The sequence below is a fragment of the Aedes albopictus genome, chromosome 2, assembly GCF_035046485.1.
Source record: "Aedes albopictus strain Foshan chromosome 2, AalbF5, whole genome shotgun sequence".
Classification (NCBI taxonomy): Eukaryota; Metazoa; Arthropoda; class Insecta; order Diptera; family Culicidae; genus Aedes; species Aedes albopictus.
Window position 1 is genome coordinate 86701025 of NC_085137.1, and position 26505 is coordinate 86727529.

Below are 26505 nucleotides of genomic sequence, written 5' to 3' on the forward strand. Positions count from 1 at the left end.
CATAGTTTCTTGTTTTTCTAAGAACACTGCACGAATTTGATATTTTTTGCACTAAAAATTGCTTTTATTTAATTACGCCTGAATTGATACCTGAGAATGCTAATTTCGCCCAATACTATGCGCCTCGAATCGATATCATTTTCAGAATCGCCTTTTACTATTCGCCTTGTTTATGATTTTGACAGAATTTCGCCATTTGCTTTCGCCGTGTTTACGTTTTGATTTCAGTTTCGCCTTCTACTATCGCCGTGTTTACGTGTTGATTTCAGTTTCGCCTTTCACTTTCGTAAACAAAGCACCAAACAAAACAAAGGAGTAGAAGGCGTAATTCTTGTTTTTGTTCGTTTGGAATAGAATGGGATTACGCCTTCTACTCAATCAGTGATTTTCAATAGTTAGAAAAGTGATATCAAGGAAACTTTGTGAGCATTTAGAAGACAAATCTAGCTTCTTTTCACTCCTGCAATTACTCAAATTGTGTACATTTTGTTGGTTACGGCTATTTCGCTAATTATTACGGATATGTACTTTTTGGTAAAATCCTACAAGATGCTACATGGAAAATTTTCATGGGTTCGAAATTTCAATTTAATTTTTCTTCATTACCATCTTCTATATTACAAATTATTTGGGACGAATGACATCCCTCCTAGGGTTCATTCAAATATTACGTAACGCAATGAGGGGAGGGAGGGGGTCTAGCACTGTGTTACGCTTCATACAAAATTTCAAAATCTTCCATACAAAAGTTGTTACGTGGGGGAGGGAGGGGGTCTAAAATTGTCATATTTTGCGTTACGTAATATTTGAATGAACCCCTACACTGATCATTGATAAAAAGGGATGATTGTTTACGATCGGGTTGATGCTGATAGTACTACCAAAGTACTTCATTGATAAAAACAAATTGCATGTGTGTGCGTGAGCTTTACTTCGAGAGAGAACTGCTCTTGGTAGTTGTGCAAACCCGACCCGATCATTCCTTCGTTGTGTGCGTTCATTTTATGAACCCAGCAGCAGAAAGCTATCATGGAGGAATGTCTACCTCGAATGAAATGAAAATGCAATTTCTAACCTGAAACCCACGGAACATTATTTTTTCTGAGGTTATGGACCAAGAATGAGGTTATAGCTCTTGTTGCATTCCCAATCAAAACAAAACACCCGCGATCAGCTGATGGTAAACAACAATGATGCAAAAGTGCATAAAACTCACCTGAACAAAAATCGCCAAATCACCACGTCGAATCTATTGCTGCGCCATTGCAAAGTGTACCATTCGACCTCAACCAGTCGCACAGGAAAAATCCACCAGCAACGAGCGACGAACAAAATCGAATTAATATTGGAAGGTGCCCAGACTTGCGAACCACCCCGAACGAACCAGCTAAAAATTTTGATCTCCAACCAAAAGCTTCTTGTTCTTTGCACTCTTCGAGAGGAACGTCCTTTTCTCGATATAGCCGCACACTACGTTATGCCTGGTTTAGACAGTGCAAGTGACTTGATTCCAGTCAGTTGAAAATGCCCAATTGAATGCGAATTGAAAGTGTAAACACCACCGTTCATCTCACTTGAGCAACTGACTTGACTTGAATGAAAGTTGAACATGTTGAACTTTTCCGTTCAAGTCAAATGAAATCATCTCTCTTGCCCCGTCTGAACCCGCAATTCATGTGAGTTGAATTCAAGTTTTCTGTCAAATGAGATGAATTCAATTCAGTTTGCTTACCCACCGCGCGAATTGATCAATGTAAACACTTGCTTCAAATGAAATGCATTCAAGAGCATGCAAGTGGCCGTTCGAGTCGTTTGCTGAGTCTAAACACATCATTCGTTTCGAATGAATATATTTGAGGAGTTGGCAAGTGAAATGCTCGTTTCAGTTGAACCATGTAAACCAGGCATTACATCACCACGTTTTCCGCAGGCCCAATTATGTGTCCCGATTCGGCCACTTTTGCTTTTCCGGCCGTGTGGAATTTATCTTCCCTCGGTTGCAGCCGCAATCAACTTCAAGTTGCACTTTGTGTCGGGTCGAAAATTTCTTTATTTAGATGAACATAACCACGAAAATATTTCTGCTTGCGCGAAACACTGGCTGAACGACGACGGCGGCGGCTGACTGAACCAACACCAGCACCAGCTCGCCCGCAGCTACAAGAGTGCAAACCGAACCGACGACGACGACGGGTCACCAGCGTACATGTAGTGGTTGCTCTCCCGCGACGTCGACGTCGAATCCTCGTGGGTCGGTGCGATCGAGCATAGATTGTGAATGTGTGCGTTTGATTTGGGGTAGCTGCTAGTGAAACACGTGTGCGAGAGTACCGTAGATGTACCAGCTATCGGATTCTAACTCACGGTGCCCCCACAGACCATAAAATTAAAAATGTCCATCACTTAGGGAGCGTCCATAAATTACGTCACGCAAAAATTACCAATTTTCAACCCCCCCCTCCCCCCTATGTCACACTTTTTGTATCAGACCTCTGAAATTTTTGTATGGGTTGTCACACTTTACTGAACCCCCCCTCCCCCCTAACAGCGTGACGTAATTTATGGACGTTCCCTTAGGGCCTGTCCATAAACTACGTAGACTCTTAGGGGGGGGAGGGGGGTCTAGCCAAAGTCTACGCTCCATACAAATTTCGAAAATTTTGTATGAACAAAAGTCTACGGAGGGGGAGGGGGGAGGTCTGAGATTGCCCAAAATGAGTCTACGTAGTTTATGGACAGCGCCTTAGTTACTAAGTTCAGGTCTCGAATTCTGTAATCCTTCTGGGCAAATTTTTGAATTAATCCCTGCTGAGAAATTTCAAAATAATGCTTATTTGGATTAAGGCCGCACGAGATGACGTGTAATTTTTCCTATCTTCCTTCTCTTTCTAAAAATTTGCCTCACGATTTTGAAGATGCAAATATATATTTCCACTGCACTGACGTAGCTGAAACTTTAGTTGATTGTGCACCGCAAGTGAGCAAATGAACGATCAAATTTCTAGCCAATAATATGCAGTAGAAGTTGAGATTTGCATCTTACTAACAACAGAGCAATGGCGGACGATTCAACCACCGTCCCGTCCGGCCTTAATGTTCATCATCAAAATACCTACGAAAAACGTTTAAAAAGTGGTCCAAGTTGTTTCCAGCCAGTTAGTATTTGTTGCCGCTACTAATTTATCTATCTATATATATATATATAAGTTATCGCATCAGTTTGCCCCAACTCCGAAGAAGCCATACTTAGCCAACTAGGAGACATCCAACAACAACAACAACAGTTAGCAACATCGTTAGCAACTTTGAACGAGGCACACAACGGACGATGAGCAAGATCAGCAGTTTCCACGGAATCCACACCTGTCTTCAACCTTACTGAAACCAGCATGTCAGCATCGCGCCACCGGACGACGCGATCCAATTACACATATGGTAAATTAGCCAGGGAACCATTCCTCTTCCTAGGCAGGCCTCTGTAAGCTTAAAATAATAAACGACAGCCAGTCTTTATCCATTAATCGACGAGTTCAGTTCTGTTTTGTTTTTTTAAAAAACCCGATCCTAAAGCCGAACTCAAAGCTGGCGCAGTCTCGACTTGGGGGATAGCCACCCGTTGTGTTTCATAGTGAAATCGTAGTGTGAAAGCAGATAGGAAACATTGTGTTCATCTAGAAGCTGCAACAAGCGATCATCACCGGCAGAACCAACGTAGGAAGAGCGCCCCAAGGAACCAGAACGCTCGGTAGGCCCGACCAAATCATCTTACCCGCTCTTAGCGTCGCTGGCTGCATACCAGTCGACTCGAGGTAAGTGATCTTTTTTGTATCTATTCAGTGTTAGTTATACGAAGTGAATAAAGTGTTAGTTATAAGAAGTGAATAAAGTGTATGATAACTAGGAATATGGAGGCTTTACAAAGGTTGGTTGATGAACTCACCAACCAAATGGAGGCTCAACGGCTCCAAATACAAAATTTGGAGGAAATTAGGCAGGCTTCGGCGGTCCGACCTGTCCCTTCAGTAGTGTCACCTACAAACTTCGATGCATCTAGGATTCCTGATGCAATTAAAATGGTCGTACCGTATGCCGGCGACCCCAAATTACTAGCAACCTGGCTGAAATCAGTCGAAGATAAAATTAAATTTGCGGAAGCAACTTGCCCGTCACAGCAAGACATCGATCGTGCTATGCCCCTATGGACTAGCATTATACGAGACAAAATCGTTGATAAAGCTAACGAAGCTTTGGTGTCAAACCATACCCCGGTTGTGTGGGCTGATATACAAAGCACTTTGAGAGAATATTTTGGGGACAAGAGAGATCTCAGTACACTTGTCACCAAAATATCATACCTTCAACAAGGCTCGAGAAGCATTACCGATTTCTATAATGAATGCAGAGAACTTTTGGCGGATATAATAGCCAAGATTTCTCTCGACAACGACACGGCGGCGTGTGCTAAACCACTAGCAACAAGCTATGAATACATGGTAACCAACGCGTATATTGATGGTTTGAACGAACCCTACTCGACACTCACTAGAGTGTCTCGTCCGGTCTCATTGAATGAAGCGCATCAAAGCGCAATAGAGCAGTACAACGCGTCTCAACGAAAAAAGGATAAGTTCCCTAAACAACCAGTCACCTTTCAAAAACCAGCCCTAAATAAACCACAAAATAGCTGGCAAAATTCTAGACCACCATACAAACCCTTTCCTTCAGTTCAGCACACACCCTACGGCAATAGATTCCCACCATTTCCATCGCAAAACCCATCATTTAACAGATTCCAAGGTAATGCGTCTTCAAACAATGCGTCTCCGCCACCTCAAGCGATTAAACCCGATCCATCGGGTCAAAATAGATACCCTTTTGGTCAGAACAGTTATAAGCAAGTAGTTCCTTACCAAAGGACAGCACCTACACATATAAATTCGCACGAAAGTTCGGAAGAAATTCCTACCGAACTCCCCTATGCCGAGGATCCTTACATCAACAACCCACAACAGCAAGAAATTTATCCACAGACGGAACAATGTGATGAGCTAAATTTTTGTACAGATCCGGATCAACAGAACCCGGAATGAAAAATAATTTCCTTCCGTATCTAGAAATACCCAGAAGAAACGGCAGACCTCTGAGATTTCTAGTTGATACGGGGGCAAATAAAAATTACATTACCCCTGAGTTAATACCTGCTAGTAGTATTGCAACTGGACCCCAGCAAAATATTAGGAACTTGAGCGGTACGCATCGTATTAATCAGTACACATATGTGAATCCATTTGTCAACTTTATAAAAGACCTACCTAAATTAAAATTCTTCTTGTTCCGATTCCATGATTTTTTTGACGGATTGATCGGATTTGAATCTCTTCGAACTATCGGTGCGGTAATTGACACAGCATCGAATACCCTTGCAATAAACAATACAACGATAACATTAAAAAAAAAGTTCCCAACTAAGGAACAACTCAACTTCCACGAAGGCGAGACCTTAGTGAAAGAATTTCCCGTTCGAATAAAGGATGGTGATTTCTTAATTGAACATGACATTATGATTGGTCCAGAAGTCATTATACCCTCAGGAGTATACAATGCTCATAATGGTATAGCCACCTTCCCGTTGATCAACCAGAGTAATAAACCAGCAGTAATGAGCATCGACAATGAGGCGATATTTACAGAACTCCTGAATTTTGAAGAGATTGCTCCTAGCCAATCTTCCAAAGATAAAATAAAGGTTAAATTAGACCTTACGAAAAACATTCGAACGGACCATCTAAACAAAGAAGAAGAAGAAAAACTCTTCAAAGTTTTAAAACAGGTTCCAGAGGTATTCTACACAAATGATGAAAAATTAACATTCACCAATGCTGTAAGACATACCATTCACACGAAGGACGAATTACCCGTCTATTCGAAAAACTATCGCTACCCCTTCTGTCATAGAGAAGAGGTCCAAAAACAAATCGTACAAATGTTGGACCAAGGAATAATTCGTCCATCGAACAGTCCCTGGTCCTCGCCAATATGGGTCGTACCCAAGAAGGCCGACGCTTCGGGTACAAGGAAGTGGCGACTTGTAATCGATTACCGGAAACTCAACCAAAAAACCACCGATGATCGATACCCTATCCCCAATATCACGGACATACTCGATAAGTTGGGGAGGTGTCAATATTTTTCAACCCCGGACCTTGCTTCAGGGTTCCATCAAATAGAGGTCCATGTAAAAGACATTCCTAAAACTGCGTTTAGTGTCGAAGGCGGACACTACGAGTTTGTCCGAATGCCTTTTGGACTGAAAAACGCACCTGCCACGTTCCAGCGGGTGATGGACAACGTTCTCCGAGAGCATATCGGGGTACGTTGCTTAGTGTATATGGATGATATCATCATCTATTCCACTAGTTTACAGGAACACTTGGTTAACCTCAAAAAGGTTATGGAGACACTTCGCAAATACAATTTCAAAATTCAAATTGATAAATGCGAATTTCTTCAGAAAGAGGTAGCCTTTCTCGGACACATTGTTACTCCCGAGGGAGTGAAACCTAATCCAGAGAAAATAAGTGCTATTAAAGGTTGGCCATTGCCCAACAACGAAACTGAGCTTAGAGGATTCCTGGGAGTAGTTGGTTATTACCGCAAGTTCATCGAAGACTTTGCACAGATAGCCAAACCCTTGACCCAGCCGTTACGAAAAGGAGAAAGGATTGAACATACGCATGAATTTGTTTCCGCATTCAATCGGTTGAAAAGTATTCTAACTAGTAGCCATGTGCTACAATATCCAGACTTCTCCAAGCGATTCATTTTAACAACGGATGCTTCTAACTACGCGTTAGGTGCGGTTTTATCTCAGGGCCCCATTGGCCATGATAAGCCGATCGCATTCGCCTCGCGCACGCTCACAAAAACTGAGGAGAACTATTCGGCTATCGAAAAGGAGCTCCTTGCTATTGATTGGGCGTGTAAATATTTTCGACCATATTTGTTTGGCCGAAAGTTCACTCTTTTTACTGATCATAAGCCGCTCACTTACGCTCTAAATCTCAAGTCGCCAAATGATAGGTTGATCAAAATGAAATTGCGTTTAGAGGAGTTTGACTATGAAATCCAGTACAAACCGGGCAAACAGAATGTGGTAGCCGACGGATTGTCTAGGATTTCACACGAAATTAACATGAATGAAAGTGAATCATCATCATCATCGGATTCAGAGACGGTACATTCAGCTGAATCAGATAATGAAGACTTAATCCGCATGGTCGAAACACCGCTGAACTTTTTCAAAAACCAAATTCTTATTGAAAAGGGAGAAAAGAATGAGGAAAAATACGAAGAGATATTTCCAGGAATCTTCAGGCGGACAATGACGCGTGCTTTCTTCGGAGTCCCTATTGCAGTAAAAATCTTCCGCGAATACATGCACCCTACAAAAGTAAATTGTATTCTTTGCCCGGAGGAATGGTTGAACATCATGCAAGTGACCTACAAGAATCACTTCTCACGCGCTAAAAGTTTCAAAATAAAATTAACACAGTTAATTTTACAGGACGTCACCATAGAAGAAGAACAAAATGACATCATTGAGGACACACACCAGCGTGCCCATAGAGGAGCAGTGGAGAACTACGAAGTCATTAAGAAGAAGTTTTACTTCCCTAAAATCAAGGACAAGGTACAACGCTTTATCAACCTCTGTGAGACGTGCCTTGAGAGTAAGTACGAAAGAAAACCTTACAAACTCAAATTTGCCGAAACCCCTTTACCAAGAAAACCTCTCGATATAATCCATATTGATATCTTTATATCAAGCCCTAACATATTCCTTTCGGCCGTAGATAAACTTTCAAAATTTGCAATGTTAATACCCATAAAATCCAGGTCTATACCAGACGTAAAACGCGGCCTCGTTAAATTAATTTCAACATATGGAACTCCTTCCATGATAGTATGGGACAACGAAGCTGCGTTCAAGTCAATTGAAGTCCGAGGACTTCTCCAAAGGTTAAGAGTGCAGTTGTACTACACCCCATCGAACCACAGTGAGGTCAATGGAACGGTAGAACGATTCCACTCTACCCTTAACGAAATATTCATTTGCATTAAAAATAAATATGACGATCTCTCTAATAAAGAAATATATCGCATCGCGACTACTTTGTACAACTCTACGATTCATAGCGTTACTAAATTAAAACCAATTGAAATTTTCTATGGCATAAAAGAAGGAGAAGAGAGACCCTTAAACTTGGAAACCATACTAGAAAACCGCAATAGAATCTTCGACGAAATTGAGCATGAGCATGAGCATGAGCATAGATGACCGTACTATTCGTAGTTGCTACTCCGTGATTGACCAGAACAATCGAAGTTGCACAAGGAACCAACAGACGGAGCTTGGGAGTAGCTTACCGTCCTCAATGTGCATCTTCGAGAATTCCAAACTTTATTAGGTCAATAACGGCGCCGGCCACGTCCTTACGGTCATCGAGGAAGGAAAGGAATGTTATTATGACGTGCGTTGCTTACTAAAGACCGAGATCACCTCTGCGTCTCCACGTCTGTCATGGGAAGGACTTTTTGTTAGTGGGGAGGGGAAAGGGCGCATGATATGAGTTCACTTTGGTAAGTGGAGTGATTCATGCAACCCTATTAATATCAAACCACTTATTTTCATTTGGACTAAAACAAAACACATGCCGACATCGAAGATGACGAACCATTCAGATAGTTTTCGAAGTGCGAAAATTAACGAAAGAGAAAATAAAGTGATTTGAACCAACGTGGCTTTGGAACTTGGGCCGACACTTGACGTGACGAACATTTCAATGTCTGTTGACTAAAATCGCAAAAAATGTTGTTTGTTGCATTTATCGTATCATAAATCGCCCCGTACGAAGATGAGCAGTCAAATAGACGACGACGACGACCGAATGAAAACGCGGTCTGTAAACTTTTCCTCCAAAAACTCACTAAATCACCCCGTACGAAGATGAGCAGTCAAATAGACGACGACCGAATGAAAACGCGGCCTGTACACTTTGCCTCCAAAAACTCACTAAATCGCCCCGTACGAAGATGAGCAGTCAAATAGACGACGACGACGACCGAATGAAAACGCGGCCTGTACACTTTGCCTCCAAAAACTCACTCTCGCAAAAATCTAGCAAAGCGAGCGCGCGAAACTTTGCTGCTGCCGAACTACCGCACACTACTGACTGCTTGGCATCCCGTCGTCGGAGCCCCGCAGAGGGAAGAGGAAAAAAATCGCAAAAATCTAGCAAAGCGAGCGCGCGAAACTTTGCTGCTGCCGAACTACCGCACACTACTGACTGCTTGGCATCCCGTCGTCGGAGCCCCGCAGAGGGAAGAGGAAAAAAATCGCAAAAATCTAGCAAAGCGAGCGCGCGAAACTTTGCTGCTGCCGAACTACCGCACACTACTGACTGCTTGGCATCCCGTCGTCGGAGTCCCGCAGAGGGAAGAGGAAAAAAAATCGCAAAAATCTAGCAAAGCGAGCGCGCGAAACTTTGCTGCTGCCGAACTACCGCACACTACTGACTGCTTGGCATCCCGTCGTCGGAGCCCCGCAGAGGGAAGAGGAAAAAAATCGCAAAAATCTAGCAAAGCGAGCGCGCGAAACTTTGCTGCTGCCGAACTACCGCACACTACTGACTGCTTGGCATCCCGTCGTCGGAGCCCCGCAGAGGGAAGAGGAAAAAAAATCGCAAAAATCTAGCAAAGCGAGCGCGCGAAACTTTGCTGCTGCCGAACTACCGCACACTACTGACTGCTTGGCATCCCGTCGTCGGAGCCCCGCAGAGGGAAGAGGAAAAAAATCGCAAGAATCTAGCAAAGCGAGCGCGCGAAACTTTGCTGCTGCCGAACTACCGCACACTACTGACTGCTTGGCGTCCCGTCGTTGGAGCCCCGCAGAGAGAAGGGGAAAGAAAATCGCAAAAATCTAGCAAAGCGAGCGCGCGAAACTTTGCTGCTGCCGAACTACCGCACACTACTGACTGCTTGGCATCCCGTCGTCGGAGCCCCGCAGAGGGAAGAGGAAAAAAAAATCGCAAAAATCTAGCAAAGCGAGCGCGCGAAACTTTGCTGCTGCCGAACTACCGCACGCTACTGACTGCTTGGCATCCCGTCGTCGGAGCCCCGCAGAGGGAAGAGGAAAAAAATCCCAAAAATGTAGCAAAGCGAGCGCGCGAAACTTTGCTGCTGCCGAACTACCGCACACTACTGACTGCTTGGCGTCCCGTCGTCGGAGTCCCGCAGAGGGAAGAGGAAAAAAAAATCGCAAAAATCTAGCAAAGCGAGCGCGCGAAACTTTGCTGCTGCCGAACTACCGCACACTACTGACTGCTTGGCGTCCCGTCGTCGGAGCCCCGCAGAGGGAAGAGGAAAAAAAAAATCGCAAAAATCTAGCAAAGCGAGCGCGCGAAACTTTGCTGCTGCCGAACTACCGCACACTACTGACTGCTTGGCATCCCGTCGTCGGAGCCCCGCAGAGGGAAGAGGAAAAAATCCCAAAAATGTAGCAAAGCGAGCGCGCGAAACTTTGCTGCTGCCGAACTACCGCACACTACTGACTACTTGGCGTCCCGTCGTCGGAGCCCCGCAGAGAGAAGGGGAAAGAAAATCGCAAAAATCTAGCAAAGCGAGCGCGCGAAACTTTGCTGCTGCCGAACTACCGCACACTACTGACTGCTTGGCGTCCCGTCGTCGGAGCCCCGCAGAGGGAAGAGGAAAAAAAATCGCAAAAATCTAGCAAAGCGAGCGCGCGAAACTTTGCTGCTGCCGAACTACCGCACACTACTGACTGCTTGGCATCCCGTCGTCGGAGCCCCGCAGAGGGAAGAGGAAAAAAATCCCAAAAATGTAGCAAAGCGAGCGCGCGAAACTTTGCTGCTGCCGAACTACCGCACACTACTGACTACTTGGCGTCCCGTCGTCGGAGCCCCGCAGAGAGAAGGGGAAAGAAAATCGCAAAAATCTAGCAAAGCGAGCGCGCGAAACTTTGCTGCTGCCGAACTACCGCACACTACTGACTGCTTGGCGTCCCGTCGTCGGAGCCCCGCAGAGGGAAGAGGAAAAAAAATCGCAAAAATCTAGCAAAGCGAGCGCGCGAAACTTTGCTGCTGCCGAACTACCGCACACTACTGACTGCTTGGCATCCCGTCGTCGGAGCCCCGCAGAGGGAAGAGGAAAAAAATCCCAAAAATGTAGCAAAGCGAGCGCGCGAAACTTTGCTGCTGCCGAACTACCGCACACTACTGACTGCTTGGCGTCCCGTCGTCGGAGTCCCGCAGAGAGAAGGGGAAAGAAAATCGCAAAAATCTAGCAAAGCGAGCGCGCGAAACTTTGCTGCTGCCGAACTACCGCACACTACTGACTGCTTGGCGTCCCGTCGTCGGAGCCCCGCAGAGAGAAGGGGAAAGAAAATCGCAAAAATCTAGCAAAGCGAGCGCGCGAAACTTTGCTGCTGCCGAACTACCGCACACTACTGACTGCTTGGCATCCCGTCGTCGGAGCCCCGCAGAGGGAAGAGGAAAAAAAAATCGCAAAAATCTAGCAAAGCGAGCGCGCGAAACTTTGCTGCTGCCGAACTACCGCACACTACTGACTGCTTGGCATCCCGTCGTCGGAGCCCCGCAGAGGGAAGAGGAAAAAAATCCCAAAAATGTAGCAAAGCGAGCGCGCGAAACTTTGCTGCTGCCGAACTACCGCACACTACTCACAATAGAATCTTCGACGAAATTATAGAAAAACTACAAAAAAACCAACAACAAACATTAGAAAACAGAAACAAACACAGAGAAGATGATCCAAATTTCATTAGAAACGAACGAGTCTACAATAAAATTCAAGGTATCAAAAATAAAAGAAAAGCCAGGTATAAAAAAGTTGTAATTAAACATAATAGAAGGAAAACTTACGTGGATCACAGAGATATTAAACTGCATAAATCCAAATTGAAACGGAAGAGGAATCCCTTACATAATTAACCATATAGTCTCAAACCTCTATCTAACCTACTAACACCCTGCTATATTTGTTAATTTACAGACCGGAATAATCCCCTTACTGATATTGACGATCACCCTTACTCAAGCACAAAAACTAACCATTAGAAACCTGCACGACGAACCTTTATTGCTTGTAAAGGAAAGACATTGTAAAATTCAAACTGGAACAATTAAAATAATCCACCCGATAAACCTGTCTTCTATAGAAGAAACAGCGGAGATCCTGATTAAATCATCTTACCATAATAATGCCCAAACTACTAATCCACTAACAAATATTTTAAAGTATAAAGCGAAGAAATTATACAGCAACATATATCAACTGAAACCTCAACCACACCACCGATCAAGGAGGTGGAACACCGTTGGAACTGTGTGGAAATGGATCGCGGGAACCCCCGACGCATCTGATCTCCAAGCCATCAATACTACGATGAACGACTTGATTGACCAAAACAACCAACAGATCATAGTTAATCAAAATCTCAACACTCGGATTCAGCAACTTACTCACGCTATACAGGAAGTAACCAATCAGGCCAACCTAAACGACTTGCTAATGGACGACGTCGAAACAATTACATCCATCGTAAACGTAGATATTCTCAATCAGCTGCTCGAGGACATTCAAGACGCAATTCTGCTCTCAAAAATGTCTATTACTTCAAACAAAATCCTATCTATTCGAGAAATTACAACGATAAGAGAACTTCTTCAAGACCAAGGAATTAACATTCACTTACCGGATGAAGCACTACAATACGTTACGCCAAAATTCGCAACGAGTCATGGAACATTATTATATTTTATGCATGTACCACTGTTAGAGGAGAACACCGCGGAAATCATCAGAATATACCCAATCATCAATAGTAATCAATCAATCATCCAATTCCCAGAATTCATAGTCAAAAGTGGTAACCGTATTTTTGTCACACAAAATCCGGAAGACTTCGTTCAAAAATCTTCATTCTTGACGGATCTCGGGGACGAATGTATCAAACCGTTAATAACCGGAGTGAAGCCTAAATGCAACGTTGTATTCAATAATCAAACAATAATCAAACTAATTTCTGACAACACCATTTTGATATCCAATATAAGGAATCAAACATTAGAATCAACCTGCGGACCAGATAATCGAAGCCTAGAAGGAAATGTGATCATCAATTTTGAAAACTGCACAATACAACTCAACAACGAAACATTTAGAAACGAGGAATATATCGGCGAGCCCAATATCATGTATAACGCATTCTATAATCTCAAACCAAACTGGAAGCTACAGGAAGACATCGATTTAGGAAAAATTCATCACGACACAATACAAAACCGACGACACCTCGAGCATGTATACCTAGAACAAAATAATCTCAACTTTAAGTTTTGGAGCCTGTTTGGAGGATTTTCTTTTACCGGAATTACAGCAGTGATTATCATCATGCTAATCATAATCAGATACGGTGGAAAAGGACCGGGACGTTCCTCACTTAGGGAGGGAGAAGTTATCGCATCAGTTTGCCCCAACTCCGAAGAAGCCATACTTAGCCAACTAGGAGACATCCAACAACAACAACAACAGTTAGCAACATCGTTAGCAACTTTGAACGAGGCACACAACGGACGATGAGCAAGATCAGCAGTTTCCACGGAATCCACACCTGTCTTCAACCTTACTGAAACCAGCATGTCAGCATCGCGCCACCGGACGACGCGATCCAATTACACATATGGTAAATTAGCCAGGGAACCATTCCTCTTCCTAGGCAGGCCTCTGTAAGCTTAAAATAATAAACGACAGCCAGTCTTTATCCATTAATCGACGAGTTCAGTTCTGTTTTGTTTTTTTAAAAAACCCGATCCTAAAGCCGAACTCAAAGCTTATATATATAAAATTTAGAGTGCCTTTAACTTAGAGTGGCGTCAATGTCAAAATTGGAACAAAGATCATGTGTCAAATTGCTGTCAAATCCATACAAACGCGCGTTCCAAACGAGCAGGAGACCTGTCAAAATCGGAACATGACGCCACTCTCCCTTCCAGTCACTCTATTTAATAAAAATGAGTTTGACTTCTCTTTGAATCAACAAAAGTCACGAACGGCTGAACCGATCAGCATGACTCTGGCTTGGTTCGGTTCGTATTCGTGGTGGCTGTGTTTATGTGTACAAGAAGTTACGAAAATCAACTAGAAAAGTAAGAAAATTGATAAAGTACTGATTTTCCATGAGCTGGGAAGGAAATCAACACGATCGAAATGAATCCAATCTAGAGTGCGGAGCTATTTTGAGCTCAACAGTTGTCAAACCACCACAAGATGGCAAGACAAAGTTTGCCGGGACAGCTAGTTATACATATTTACTACTGACTTAACTAAATTAACTTACTTAACTGACTTAAGCGAGTCTGAGGGAATCCTGAACATTCTCCGGAAATCCTGATATAATTTGTAAAATTCAACATGGATGGGACAGATTATGCTGCAAAACTCGACATGGGACAGCTTATGATGAAAATTACAACATGGGACAGCTTATGCTGAACATCTCACATGACATCGAACAGCTTATGCCGAGAAAATCCCGAAAATTGCTAGATTTACCGGCATTACGGTCCCACCAAAGTTTTTCTCTAAAAAATCAAAGTAAATTGAATGTTTATGAAATTTTGTGTTCATACTTCGATAATAAATACAGGTCGGACTCCCCGAATAAAAAAATACAGTAGAAAAACCGAATGTTGTATCGTAACAGTACTATTTAGAACCATATTGTTACAATAAACACCACTGTAAAAATAAAAAATAAAAAAACAATAAGATGTAGTGTAGACACCATACAGTGAATTGTAAATAAGATTTTTACAATATACTATACGGGTTGTTAAGTATCGTAACAATATAAAAAAATATTTTTCTCCATATATATTTTTTTACAAAACCATACATTTTATTGTAAACTAGCTGTCCCGGCAAACTTTATCTTGCCATGTTGTGGTGGTTTGACAACAGTTGAGTTCAAAATAGCACCGCACTCTAGATTGATTTCATTTTGGTCGTGTCAATTTCCTTACCAGCTCATGAAAAATCAGTACTTTATCAATTTTGTTACTTTTCTAGTTGATTTTCATAACTTTTTGTACATATAAACACAGCCACCACGAATACGAATCGAACCGTGCAAGAGTCATGCTGATCGGTTCATCCGTTCTTGAGTTTTGTTGCCTCAAAGGAACTTCAAACTCATTTTTATATATATTGTAAATGAATTGTTCGAAATACTGATACGTGGGCTTTAATATACCGTACATTGTATGGTACACGTATGGTTTCAAACAATAAAATGTACCGTAAATATATTGTTTTTAATTGTAATTTCACTACTGGTTATAAATTTAATCATGGTTTTGGAATGGTTCTCTTTTGTTATGTTGTATTGTTTTACATTAGATAAACCATATAATGTTATATTATCTCGTCATGTTCCTTCGATAATGGCAGTTCTAGCCAAACTAACCTAAACTCGTCTAAGTCTGAGTAGCCTCTGATTGCATTAAAAGTTGGCAGCTAAGGCTCCCATGTCCCACCAGCCAGATAACTGGGTTTTGCAAACTGAGCATTATTTGTGGCAACACTTTGAGCGGCATGATGGAACTATGCCTAGCGCGCTAAGTGTTATTAGACCACTAAAGTAGTTGCATGAAGTGGGTGACGAGGTACATAAGTATCATTACAGCGTGCTTAACCGTTATTGCAATATTGAGGCTCCAGTTTGACTGAACTATGAAATATGTACATAACAACTCATGAGAAAACTGTCAAGTTCGATTCAAATATAAGTTAGGTTAAAAAGCGAACCCGCAGGCGAACCTATATTAAAAATCATTTCAGTGTTCAGTCCAGTAGTCCATATGTTAAAGATGGCTCTATGTCAAAGATAAAGTTTGTCAATCGCATTTGATTCGATTGTGGTCGAAGGCAAGTTCACATGAGAGAAGAAGAGAAAACTCCCCTAAATGCAAATACCGAAAGAATAGTGTTGAACTCATCCACTGATTTACGGTAATCTGACCTGCATCTTTCCGGGTTGGCCTACATCCGTATTTCTCTCATCGCACTCTACACACGTAGCCCCCCGTATCTCTTGGACCCCTGCTTGGACCTGCAGTTCTTAGGACATCTGGTTTACCACTGATTTAAACATGTTATTGACTTTAAATTGATGTATCAACTTATTCACTTTTTTTCTCTTTCCTTTCTTTTGCATCAAAAAAGTCACAAACATCAACAAAACAATGCACGAAAAATATCTTAAACTGAATAAATAATTAAAAAATCACGGAAAAATAATGTTTCGGAAAAGTGAATGGTTCAAACGTAAGAAAAACACTATGATATATTGTTACATAAAAATCCAATGTAAATGTATAGTATAGCGAACCATTTCATTACAATACACTTTATTGTAGCTGGTACACTGTATGGTGCAGGAATGGTTTTCACCAAACACTTTATGGTTAGTTTTTATCCGGGTAACAGTTAGAACAATCTTATAGTTTATTGCATTGCTAATCTTAAATAAAAGTGCAATAATACATCAAATCGTTTCGGTGCCTTCACCGCACTTATTCATCATAAGCTAATGAATAAGTGCGGTGAAGACACCGGAACGATCTGACACCAAATCACACTTTTATTTGAGATTCTGCACTTCCTCGTCGCACTTTTAACTGCGCAATGCGCAATACTGTTTGGAAAATATGACACACTGTATTTTGTTTTGCGGGTTGTAGCTTGTACTTGTAGGATTTTTATGCAACAGGAAATTACAAGTTACAAGCTATAAGACTAATATTAGTAAATTTTTTATTATGCTGCAGACCCCAGACCGCGTAGTGAATACTGAACATATTGTGATAATTTCGCATTAAAAATAAACATTTATCATGCACGTACGCTATCACAGAAAAAAAATGTTTTGTAATATTACATCTGAACTGCTGCAACCCGATCAATACGTCGGTTGCATGAATATTACATCGGACGATGTACACATAAGAACAAAAGATTTTACATCAAAACGATGTAATCGTACATATAAGAATCGCGATTACATTGATTATTTAGTACATCGGAATGAATTACATCGGACGAGTTGCATTTATTTTTTGCTGTGTAGAAATATGATTATTTTTCTTCGCGCTTGAATCTATAGATCTAGGCTTGACAGAAACTCCCTCGCGAGAAAATGAGGAAGCGATTTTGGCGATTTTCTGAGGAGTGAAAATAAAACTCAGAAATCACAACGCAAATCCTCAACAGCCCCGAGCGCGAGCTTGCCGCGCAGCGAGGAGTTCGTCCAACACTCATAATTGCTTGTTGTGTTTCTCACGTCCACTCACACTCAAAAAGTTCTCGCGAGTTCCACTCCCATACAAAGAAAGACTCTCGAGGCGAAAATCGCACTCAAAAATCCGAAATAATCATCGGCTCTTTTTTCGTTCCCCTCTTCCTCGCTCAGTTTTTATTGCCTCTCTGTTTGAGGTTCGTTCGCTCCCTCGCGACGAGGCAAAAGCAAAACACCGCTCTAGAGCATGTTGCAAAACTCTTTTGATTTCGAGGAGGATTATCAAGCTTGGATCTATCTAATATTACTCGATCTAAAACAACTTACACAGAAAAAACTGTTGTATAATATTACATCTGAACTGCTGCAACCCGATCAATAAATACGCCGGTTGCATGAATATTACACAGGACGATGTACATATATTGCCGTCGCGGCTGAAACCCGAAGTTTCCCCACACCCTACAATCGAATTTTCTCAAAATCCATACGTGAAACCAGGAGACCCGCAAGCGGCAAGGTAGGCCTACTGCTGATCTTTTGCGAGTGTGTTAGCATAGACTAATTTGTGTTAGTGTTAGTGTCCACTGGCAACGCGACCTGAAGCCTGGTCGAAGCCTGGTTTGTTTTGCCGATGGGGATGGCCCGCGAAATCGCAGTGTGTTGTTTGGGAAGGCCCGCTCGATGCATGTTAGGTAGGCGTAGTTTGTTCGAATTTGACGTGCCTGCACCCTCCCTGCGTGAAACCTCGTCGGACGTAGTGCGCTGGACAGCGGGCCTGGCCCTCTATCCAGCGCACTGTGTTCGACGTACGTGCAACACACGGTTTATGAGAAAAACGATTTTCGCGTGTCAAAAATTCCGATTTTCAACTGCACGAACAATAAGAACAAAAGATTTTACATCAAAACGATGTAATCGTACATAGGAATCGTAATTACATTGCAATTACATTGATTGTTTAGTACCTCGGGTGGGTTGCATTTATGTTTTGCTGTGTATAACCTCCGCAATAGGCCTTTTCAGCTGACAGATCCGTGTATGCCACTGTTTACAACCGCCGAACAAAGGCGCAAACGCTAAACTGTCATTTTCATAGGAGGACTGTCAAAGGCCCGAAAAATCAGCTGATTTAGGACGTCAAATGAAATGACCCATTTGCAATATACCTATTGAGTTGTTCAAAAAAAGTCTCACGAAACCTACTGCAAGCCTATCCATATACGTGAGAACAAAAGATGTTTACAAAGTTCTTACAGATAGATTAACACGGGAAATCTGAACACAAACCACTACCACACAGGAATTTGGATTGGTCAATGGGCCTTTTCATTTGACGTCTTAAATCAGCTGATTTTTCGGGCGTTTGACAGTTCTTCTATGAAGATGACACTTTCTTGTTAGCATCTGTTGTTCAAGCTTTGTAAACAAATGCATGCACGGAACTGTCACATGAAAAGGCCTATGGTAAATTTAGGACGGGACTGCGGACCACGACCAATGAGAGTATATTACAGGTGGGGAAGAAGATACTTCGTGTGCGTGAGATCCGTGTCGTGAAAAACATGTCACTACTACAAGCAAAGCGAGCTCCCATAAGAACGCGTGTCAAATAGTGACGTCACTATTTGTGTTTACATTTTTCTTCCCTTACTAATACATAGCCATCTCTTCTTCTTCCCCACCTGTAATATATTCTCATTGGACCACGACGGTAGTGCGACTTTATTTCACCAAATTTCAGTTCAATGAATAATTGTATATTCACCACTTTTGATAGCTCTCTGGTTCGAGCCGAACACTGACAGCTCTTCGGCTCTGTGTTTCTCTTCCTCAGTTCAGTTCATGTGGTGAAGAGCGCGTGTGTAGTTGTCTGGTGCGCCTTTCTTGGGCGAGCTCGTGTTGTTGCCTAGGATTTTTACTTTTTTCTGCTGCTACTAGAAGAGCCACTCCACCCTGAGTGGATTTCCTTCATTCTGTGCAGCAAATTGAAAAGTCCATTTTTTGCTGATTAGCGACGATTTTCGGTTGTGAAATCGATCATCTTTCGATAGATCTGGTGACCGTGAAAACACTTCCGCACAGTATGGAGATCGAAAGCATCAGGTAATTGAAGAAAAAGAGTATTCTTTGCGCGTAATCGAGGTCACCATTGAAACGAATAAAGTGTGTATGGCGGAGACATAAAACAGAGCTCTCCTGCATATTTTACTTCGTGACGACTGGTTTGTTGCGGTTGACGACCGACATATTTACCTACGTAGCGCTATTGAACGTGAAATTTCATCAACTGGTTTCACAACCTACTGTTACTTTTTATCAACAGCAACCGACACCAGCAGAGTGTGTTATAATTGGAAAAGATAACTGTTTTGTGGTTTATCGCGCCATGTACATATATTGTGCGATTGCGTCTCGTTGATTTCTCCATATTTTGATCAGTGCTGAAAAATTCATTTCGTCATATCTAAGTTCAATCACCTACATCTCATTTTAGAAGCTGAACCTGAGAATATGGTATATGAAAAACTTGTGCGGCTAGACCAGTTCTGCAAGAAAGTCACGGAAACACCACTACTTTTCCAATATTTAGGGTAAATGTCACGGACTACCTTCGAAAAATCCCAATGATATTCACGGTGAATATCATTTGGCATTTTTCAAAGGTAGTCCGTGACATTTACATCAAATATTCGAAAAATAGCGGTTTTTCCGTGACTTTCTTGCAGAACTGGTCTAGCCGCACAAGTTTTTCATATAACATATTCTCAGGTTCAGCTTCTAGAATGAGCTGTAGGTGATTGAATTTAGATATGAAGAAATGAATTTTTCAACACTGATTTTGATACATTACCCTGCGTTTCTTTCTCATTGCAGCCTGGCCGAGGAGAAAAAGAACTCTGGCAACGACCTGTACAAGATCAAACGGTATGATGCGGCGCTGCAGCTGTACACGGAGGCGATCAACCTCTGTCCGGAGACTCCGGCCTACTACGGTAACCGGGCCGCCACCTACATGATGCTCGGCGACTACAAGGCCGCCCTCAGGGATGCCAAGCAGTCGGTCCAGATCGACACCTTCTTCGAGAAGGGCTACATGCGGATCGCCAAGTGCTCCCTGCTGATGGGTAAGAATCGTTCGAAACTGTCAGAAGCATTCAGAGCATCGAAAATAGCCGCATAAAGCTTCACAAGTAGACGGACTGTTTTGATTTTTTTTTTTGGGTTAAAAATAAACACCCAAACAAGTGCAGCCGTTAGACTTGGCTTGCTTACTGTTGCTTTCATGGTAGATTATTGGTTGGTTGCTCTATATGCAAGCAGCTGGGTACCTAGGTAGAGATTTTTATAGGCATAGAGCTTTCCGTCCACTAGTTTTCTATGACCCATTTTTAGAGGAATGAGAACATATTCCATTTCTATCATAATGCGCAACATAGCAGTGGTTTGTAAAATGATCCAGAGGTAGTCAATGTCGTTTTACAAAGTATACACCACTTTATATTAGACTGTACAATATAATACAAAGAAAACAAGTCCTATTCGTGGAGATTTTTAATTGTATTTCTGAAAAGCAGAAACGCTGCAGGAATACACAGAAAATCGTAATCATTTCTGGCAGAATTATCTAATTTTTTTTTTGTGGAAATTATAATTTTCGAGTTCTTTCAATATATTCTTAAAATACTCACTTTTCGGTCATGACGGAGCGTAACAGTGCTGTATAAACGGTAATTACTATTATAGCACATTGATTGATTTTGTTGTTGGCGTTGCTTAGTTCATGAAGATATATTCACTCAGTCTGTAGCATGCAATGACTTGCCAGAATTTGGAAGTTTACGTCATGATGTTTGATCATTTCAATATGACATGATGATGCTTGCGACAGGTAATTTCGTCTTGCTAGGTATAGGTCAACCGTTAATTTGGCTAAAACTTACGAAAATTTGCAAACGAATTTATAGTAGGAATTTGTCAAAGAACATCGCAGAGGTTTGTCATAAATTTCACGTGATTTTGCTAATAGAATTTTGCTAATATCACGTACCCCATCGAGCAAAGGCATCGCTAAAAGTTTTTTTTTTTTCTATGATTTGTTTTGAAATACTTACGTTAGTTTGAGAGAATAGCACATATACATTACATTACAAACAATCAGAGGCGTCGCGTGCCTATTTTAGCCACATGTGCACTTGCAGATTTTTCATAAATTATGTAGACCAGTTATTGGGCATCTCAAACCACCCTCCATCCCATTTCCTTACCATTCATAATTAAATTTTGCCTGATTGATCATTATAATTTTAATCGGAACGATATATTACTACTTCGGTACTATTAAAATTTGATTCCCCAACCTAATTATTTACCTCCGGACACATCTTCTAATAAAGTTTCCCCTTTTTGGACATACACAAGTCCTAGTTTATTTGTGAGCTTGGACTTGTCATTGATCTGGGACAGGCTATACGGCCATAAATTGATTTTCACTCCAGTTTACTTTATGGGATCTTTTTTAATGGTTAAACTGCTCGTGTGAGGGTACTATAATTCTACCGCCAACCGTTTAAAATTTAATACGGTTTACTCTATGGAAATCTACCTTTTTTAAGGAAAAATCGTTGTTAGTCGACAATTCAATGTTTATCCCATCCAAAACTGTCGATCTTAATCGATCACAGAAACTGTCAATTTTCTTTTGGGAAAATAACTTTGTCTATTTTGAAACTTCATACAATCAAAGTACAGTTAGTATCTGACATTGTGACGATATTTAAAATGTACTAGTTTTCCCGGAAGACGTACTGCCAATTTGGTTGTGCTTGTTTGACAACTGTTGAATTTGTTTCCCACTCATAATAATTTCAGTAATTTCGCAATTGTGCTACATTTTAGCTTATTCTCGTATATAACTTTTTCTACTTATAAACACAGCCACCCTAAAAGCGGATCGAGTCGAGCAAAAATCATGCTGAACGGTTTATCGTTTCGTGAATTATAATACCTCAAAGCGAATTCAAACTCATTTTTAAAGATTTTAAGATTTCTGTTTAGGCAATATGCGATCGATCTAAGAACGGTACATTTTGACAAATACGTATTTCTAGCATTACAGTTTAGAATCAGAAGTTATTCTCGAATCTTCATTGACAAAATAACTTGTAGCGCTATTTGAATTTCTAGCTTTCGACCACCCTACTGGGAGAGCGAAACGTTTCAGCGCGAGAGATCAGTACGAAACAGTGAGCGCCGCACCCCGTTTGCAAAAGCCATGCGAAGAAGCATCAAGTCAGATCAAGTGCACCAAAGCGATGACACACGTTGGGTGTCTATGTGTTTGAAATTTTTCTCAACCAGCAACCAATACTGTGAAACCACTACGCGAATACGATATGCGCCAGAGCGTTTCCAGCCGAGGTTTCCGTGTTGCTGTTTGGAAGCCAAGCGAAAGCATGGGGTGCGTAGTAGATGGGTGCCGCTTTGCCTACCTATTCACACACAGGGAAAAATTTCTACTCAGTGGTTGAGTTGGTCTTACTCAGAAATCGAAAAATCCTTTGTTTTCTTACTCAGTTTCCGTTAAAAGTGGGACAACCCATTGCCAATGGGTTGTCCCACTTTTAGCCGAAACTGAGTAAGAAAACAAAGGATTTTTCGATTTCTGAGTAAGGCCAACTCAGTCATTGAGTAGAAATTTTTCTCGGTGCACAACCGTTGCTCGGGAACTATCGCACTAGGGCCGCTTTCCAATAAGATGTTTCCTCTTTCAGAGTGTGCAAGATCGCGATTCCCGCGTTACTTTTATGCAAGTTGCTTCTCGCTCGTCATGTGGTTTGCGCGCGATGTTGCGGATAGTAAAGATAGGGGGAAGCTGAAACAAATCGTTACACACTTTTCCGTTAAATTCATATGGGTGTCGAAACATATTTTTTCACGTAATTTCAATTTTAGCTACACGTGTAATGCACATGTTGCACATGCGGACGCGACGCCTCTGCAAACAATGATCTAATCTAACATATCCTCGGGATTGAGAAAAAAAAATTTTGAAAAGTCCCAAAAAAATGACCACGTGGTTTATGGACAGCCCCTTACGACTTGAGTTTGTACCTATGTACATAATACACTAGTCCGATTTCTATTACGCTGTGTGATACATAGGCGAATTCCAGTAGAAACCGCAAGACTTACATTGGCAGATGATGTGGAGAATAGGCCGTTATTTGAAGGGTGTTCAATCGTAGAATGGTGGAATCACAACTTATCGGTTGAGAAGATTGCAATTGGACGACGGAAACAACTAGTCGAACATCCGTTTGCGCACTTATATTTTGATATATAGTTCCCTATTATCTTGGAGCAGCGCAAACCAACAAACTTTTACACCATAGTCAATCAAAATTGAGTATATAAAGTATTGGTTCCCTTATTAAGCATGTGGCTTCCATTTTCATCCTACAAAAAAACAAAAGATTGAAGCGCTGTTTCTTTTGTTTCTTATTTTTGTATTTCAAGTGAGCATGCTTGAAATCAAAAAGAACGGAATCAATCGGTGCCGTAATCGCTTGTTTTCGAATATGTAGGAGGAATATGGGAACGTGAGATAACTGATGGCACTCATACCCTAGAGGCCTTCTGGGTGCTTCACCGTCTGCCTTATTATTTTATGTCAAACGGAAACGGCGTAAGAGAAAGTTACGCTCCCTCGTCTCACATAGAACAATACTCGTTACCTGCCCTGCAGATCTTTCACGTGCACCCCGCACACTTTTGTGCGAAGGTGTTAATCGAATAAGAAAAACGTGCTTGACCTAGATGCAAAGAAGCAAGTTTACCTCTACTGAAAGACAAGTGTTTCTTCACAAACTGAATCATAATCCTGTATCTTCATTCACAGGTGATCTGATTGGCACTGAACAGGCGATCAGGAAATTTCTGGAACTAGACCCATCCAGCCAAGCACTGAAGCAAGAGGTGCACAGTTTGAAACAGTTGCGTGATCTCAACGAGAAAGCTGCCTTCTGCTATGACAAACGGGACTACCGAACGTGCTTGTATCACTGTGATAATGCCATCAAGATCGCCCCTGCCAGCATACACTACAAACTGCTGAAGGCGGAATGCTTGGCACTGCTGGAGCGCTTCGACGAGGCGGGTGACATTGCCATCAGCATAATGCAGTCCAACTCGACTAATGCCGACGCGATCTACGTGCGTGGTCTGACGCTTTATTACAGTGATAATTTGGATAAAGGACTGCTGCACTTTGAGCGCGCCTTACAGTTCGATCCGGATCACAAGAAAGCGAAGGTTATGCGGATCAAGGCAAAACAACTGAAAGAACGCAAAGAAAAGGGAAATGAGCTCTTCAAGAGTGGAAAGTTCAAAGATGCGCAACTCGTCTACACGGAAGCGTTGGCACTTGATCCGCTGAACAAGGACATCAACAGTAAATTGTACTATAACCGCGCGCTGGTCAATTCCAAACTGGGAAACATCCGGGAAGCCATCACCGACTGTACCTGCGCACTGGATATCAATGAAAAGTACATGAAAGCACTGCTGCAGAGGGCAAGACTGCATTACAATTTGGAGAACTTTGAAGAATGCGTTAAGGATTACGAAAAAGCACTCAAATTCGAGAAAACGATGGAAATCAAAAACCTGCTGAAAGACGCAAAACTACAGTTGAAGAAATCCAAACGCAAGGACTACTACAAGATTTTAGGAATCGGCAAGCAGGCTTCCGACGAAGAGATCAAGAAAGCATACCGCAAACGAGCTCTCGTTCACCATCCCGATCGTCATGCAAACTCGACCGACGAGGAGAAAAAGGAACAGGAACGAAAGTTCAAGGAAGTTGGCGAAGCGTACACGGTCCTCTCTGATCCGGTGAAAAAATCCCGGTATGACAACGGTTACGACATTGAAGATCTTGATCAGTCAGGTACGATCTAGGTTCATTTCCGCTTGAAGTTAAGTCGATATTCATACTTTATCTTTTTACCCACAGATGTTGACCCTCAACAAATGTTCCGACAGTTCTTCCAGTTCCCCGGTGGTGATCCAAACTTCGGCGGTGGCTTCGGTGGCGGCGGCAGCAATTTCTCGTTCCGATTCGGTTAAGCTGCAACCTGCGACCACTTTAGCGTTAACTTGCATCACTTTTAGAAACCTTTTCTGCTAAATTTTCAAACTAAGCAAAGTAGTGGAACCCGTGCGCGTTAGTGTCGGTAGTGTAAAGTTGTATTTTTAAGATAATGCATGACGAAAATGCGCAAGCAAGATAAGTGTCGAGAGAAGGGAGCACGTTCTGGTATCGGCTCTCTCTCGGTTTTTCGATTGCAGCAGAGCAGAGTTTTTTTTTATTGTGATTCCGTAATTCCATTGAATGCAATCTTTCCGATGGCCCACAAATGTTCTCCTGCGGGAGCACGGCATACAACCGATTCCTCCGTAAGCTATGCATAACAATTACCTAAATGTTTGAAACAAAATGACAAAAAGTGAATAATCCAGAATAAATAGCTGTTCCTGCAAAGTTGGAGAAAAAAAAACAAATGTACTCTCAGTTTACTTAATATGCATAACAGAAGTATGTGGAATGACCACAACAATACTGCCGTTCTACGCAAAGTTGTTCCATGTTATATGGGATTCCCATATAACATGGGACAATCGGGTGTAGAACGGCAGAATAAATGGAATAAATCCCAATAATTATTGTTATCATATTGATCCGAAAGGCACCACTGCCATCCTAATCGAATAATCGAAAAAAGATATCGTTGGGACGAGAATTATCGGAAAGAGTTTGAAACGCGTGTGTTTCAAATAAAGGATTTCAACAAACAAGCGTGTTCATCATCAATCTCAGTGTTAACATGTCAAAATAACACATATTACACGCAGAAACATAACACATATTAGAACCAAATTTGAAGGGACTTCATTTCTAAGTCGCGAGGTTTGTTGAATCAAAAATTTGTTTTTTGTTTTCAATATTGGAAAATGCACATCGCAAATAATGAGCAACACCAAAATGCCCTTTTCCTGTGTAGGGTAGGACGGGGCAAGATGGTCACCCGGGCAAGATGAGCACCCCTCTG

General features: G+C 42.0%; 3 protein-coding genes across 4 annotated transcripts in view; 2 read left to right on the forward strand and 1 right to left on the reverse strand.

The window, feature by feature from the left end:
* Positions 1-1472, reverse strand: part of LOC109427842 (zinc finger protein 27-like) — a 37198-nt gene extending 35726 nt beyond the window's left edge. The window contains exon 1 of the mRNA XM_062850031.1: positions 1217-1472. The gene's annotated coding sequence lies outside the window, so the exon portion shown is untranslated. The remainder of the gene's footprint in view (positions 1-1216) is intronic.
* The window catches only part of LOC109427854 (dnaJ homolog subfamily C member 7), a 67391-nt gene extending 41275 nt beyond the window's left edge, over positions 1-26116 (forward strand). The window contains exons 1-4 of one of the 2 annotated variants that reach the window (XM_062850033.1): positions 19226-19498; positions 20270-20520; positions 24294-25343; positions 25410-26116. In XM_062850033.1, coding sequence (XP_062706017.1) covers positions 19479-19498; positions 20270-20520; positions 24294-25343; positions 25410-25522 — 1434 coding nt within the window. In that variant the 5' untranslated portion in view covers positions 19226-19478 and the 3' untranslated portion in view covers positions 25523-26116. Of the gene's footprint in view, positions 1-19225; positions 19499-20269; positions 20521-24293; positions 25344-25409 lie in introns of those variants that run through there. The other variant, XM_019703432.3, reaches the window with a different exon arrangement.
* Positions 7457-13894, forward strand: LOC134287656 (uncharacterized). Its single transcript, XM_062850032.1, has 2 exons — positions 7457-7730; positions 12088-13894. Exons 1-2 carry the CDS (start codon positions 7590-7592, stop codon positions 13675-13677), a joined length of 1731 nt encoding a protein of 576 aa, XP_062706016.1. The 5' UTR covers positions 7457-7589; the 3' UTR covers positions 13678-13894.
* Positions 26117-26505: the final 389 nt, after the last annotated feature.

What these genes read in the sequence shown, in the direction of transcription:
- LOC134287656 (XM_062850032.1), top strand. Translation starts at nt 7,590, where the DNA reads ATGACATCATTGAGGACACACACCAGCGTGCCCATAGAGGAGCAGTGG. An exon ending in CTGTGAGACGTGCCTTGAGA is followed by an intron (nt 7,731 to 12,087) that starts GTAAGTACGAAA and finishes GTTAATTTACAG; the next exon opens with ACCGGAATAATCCCCTTACT.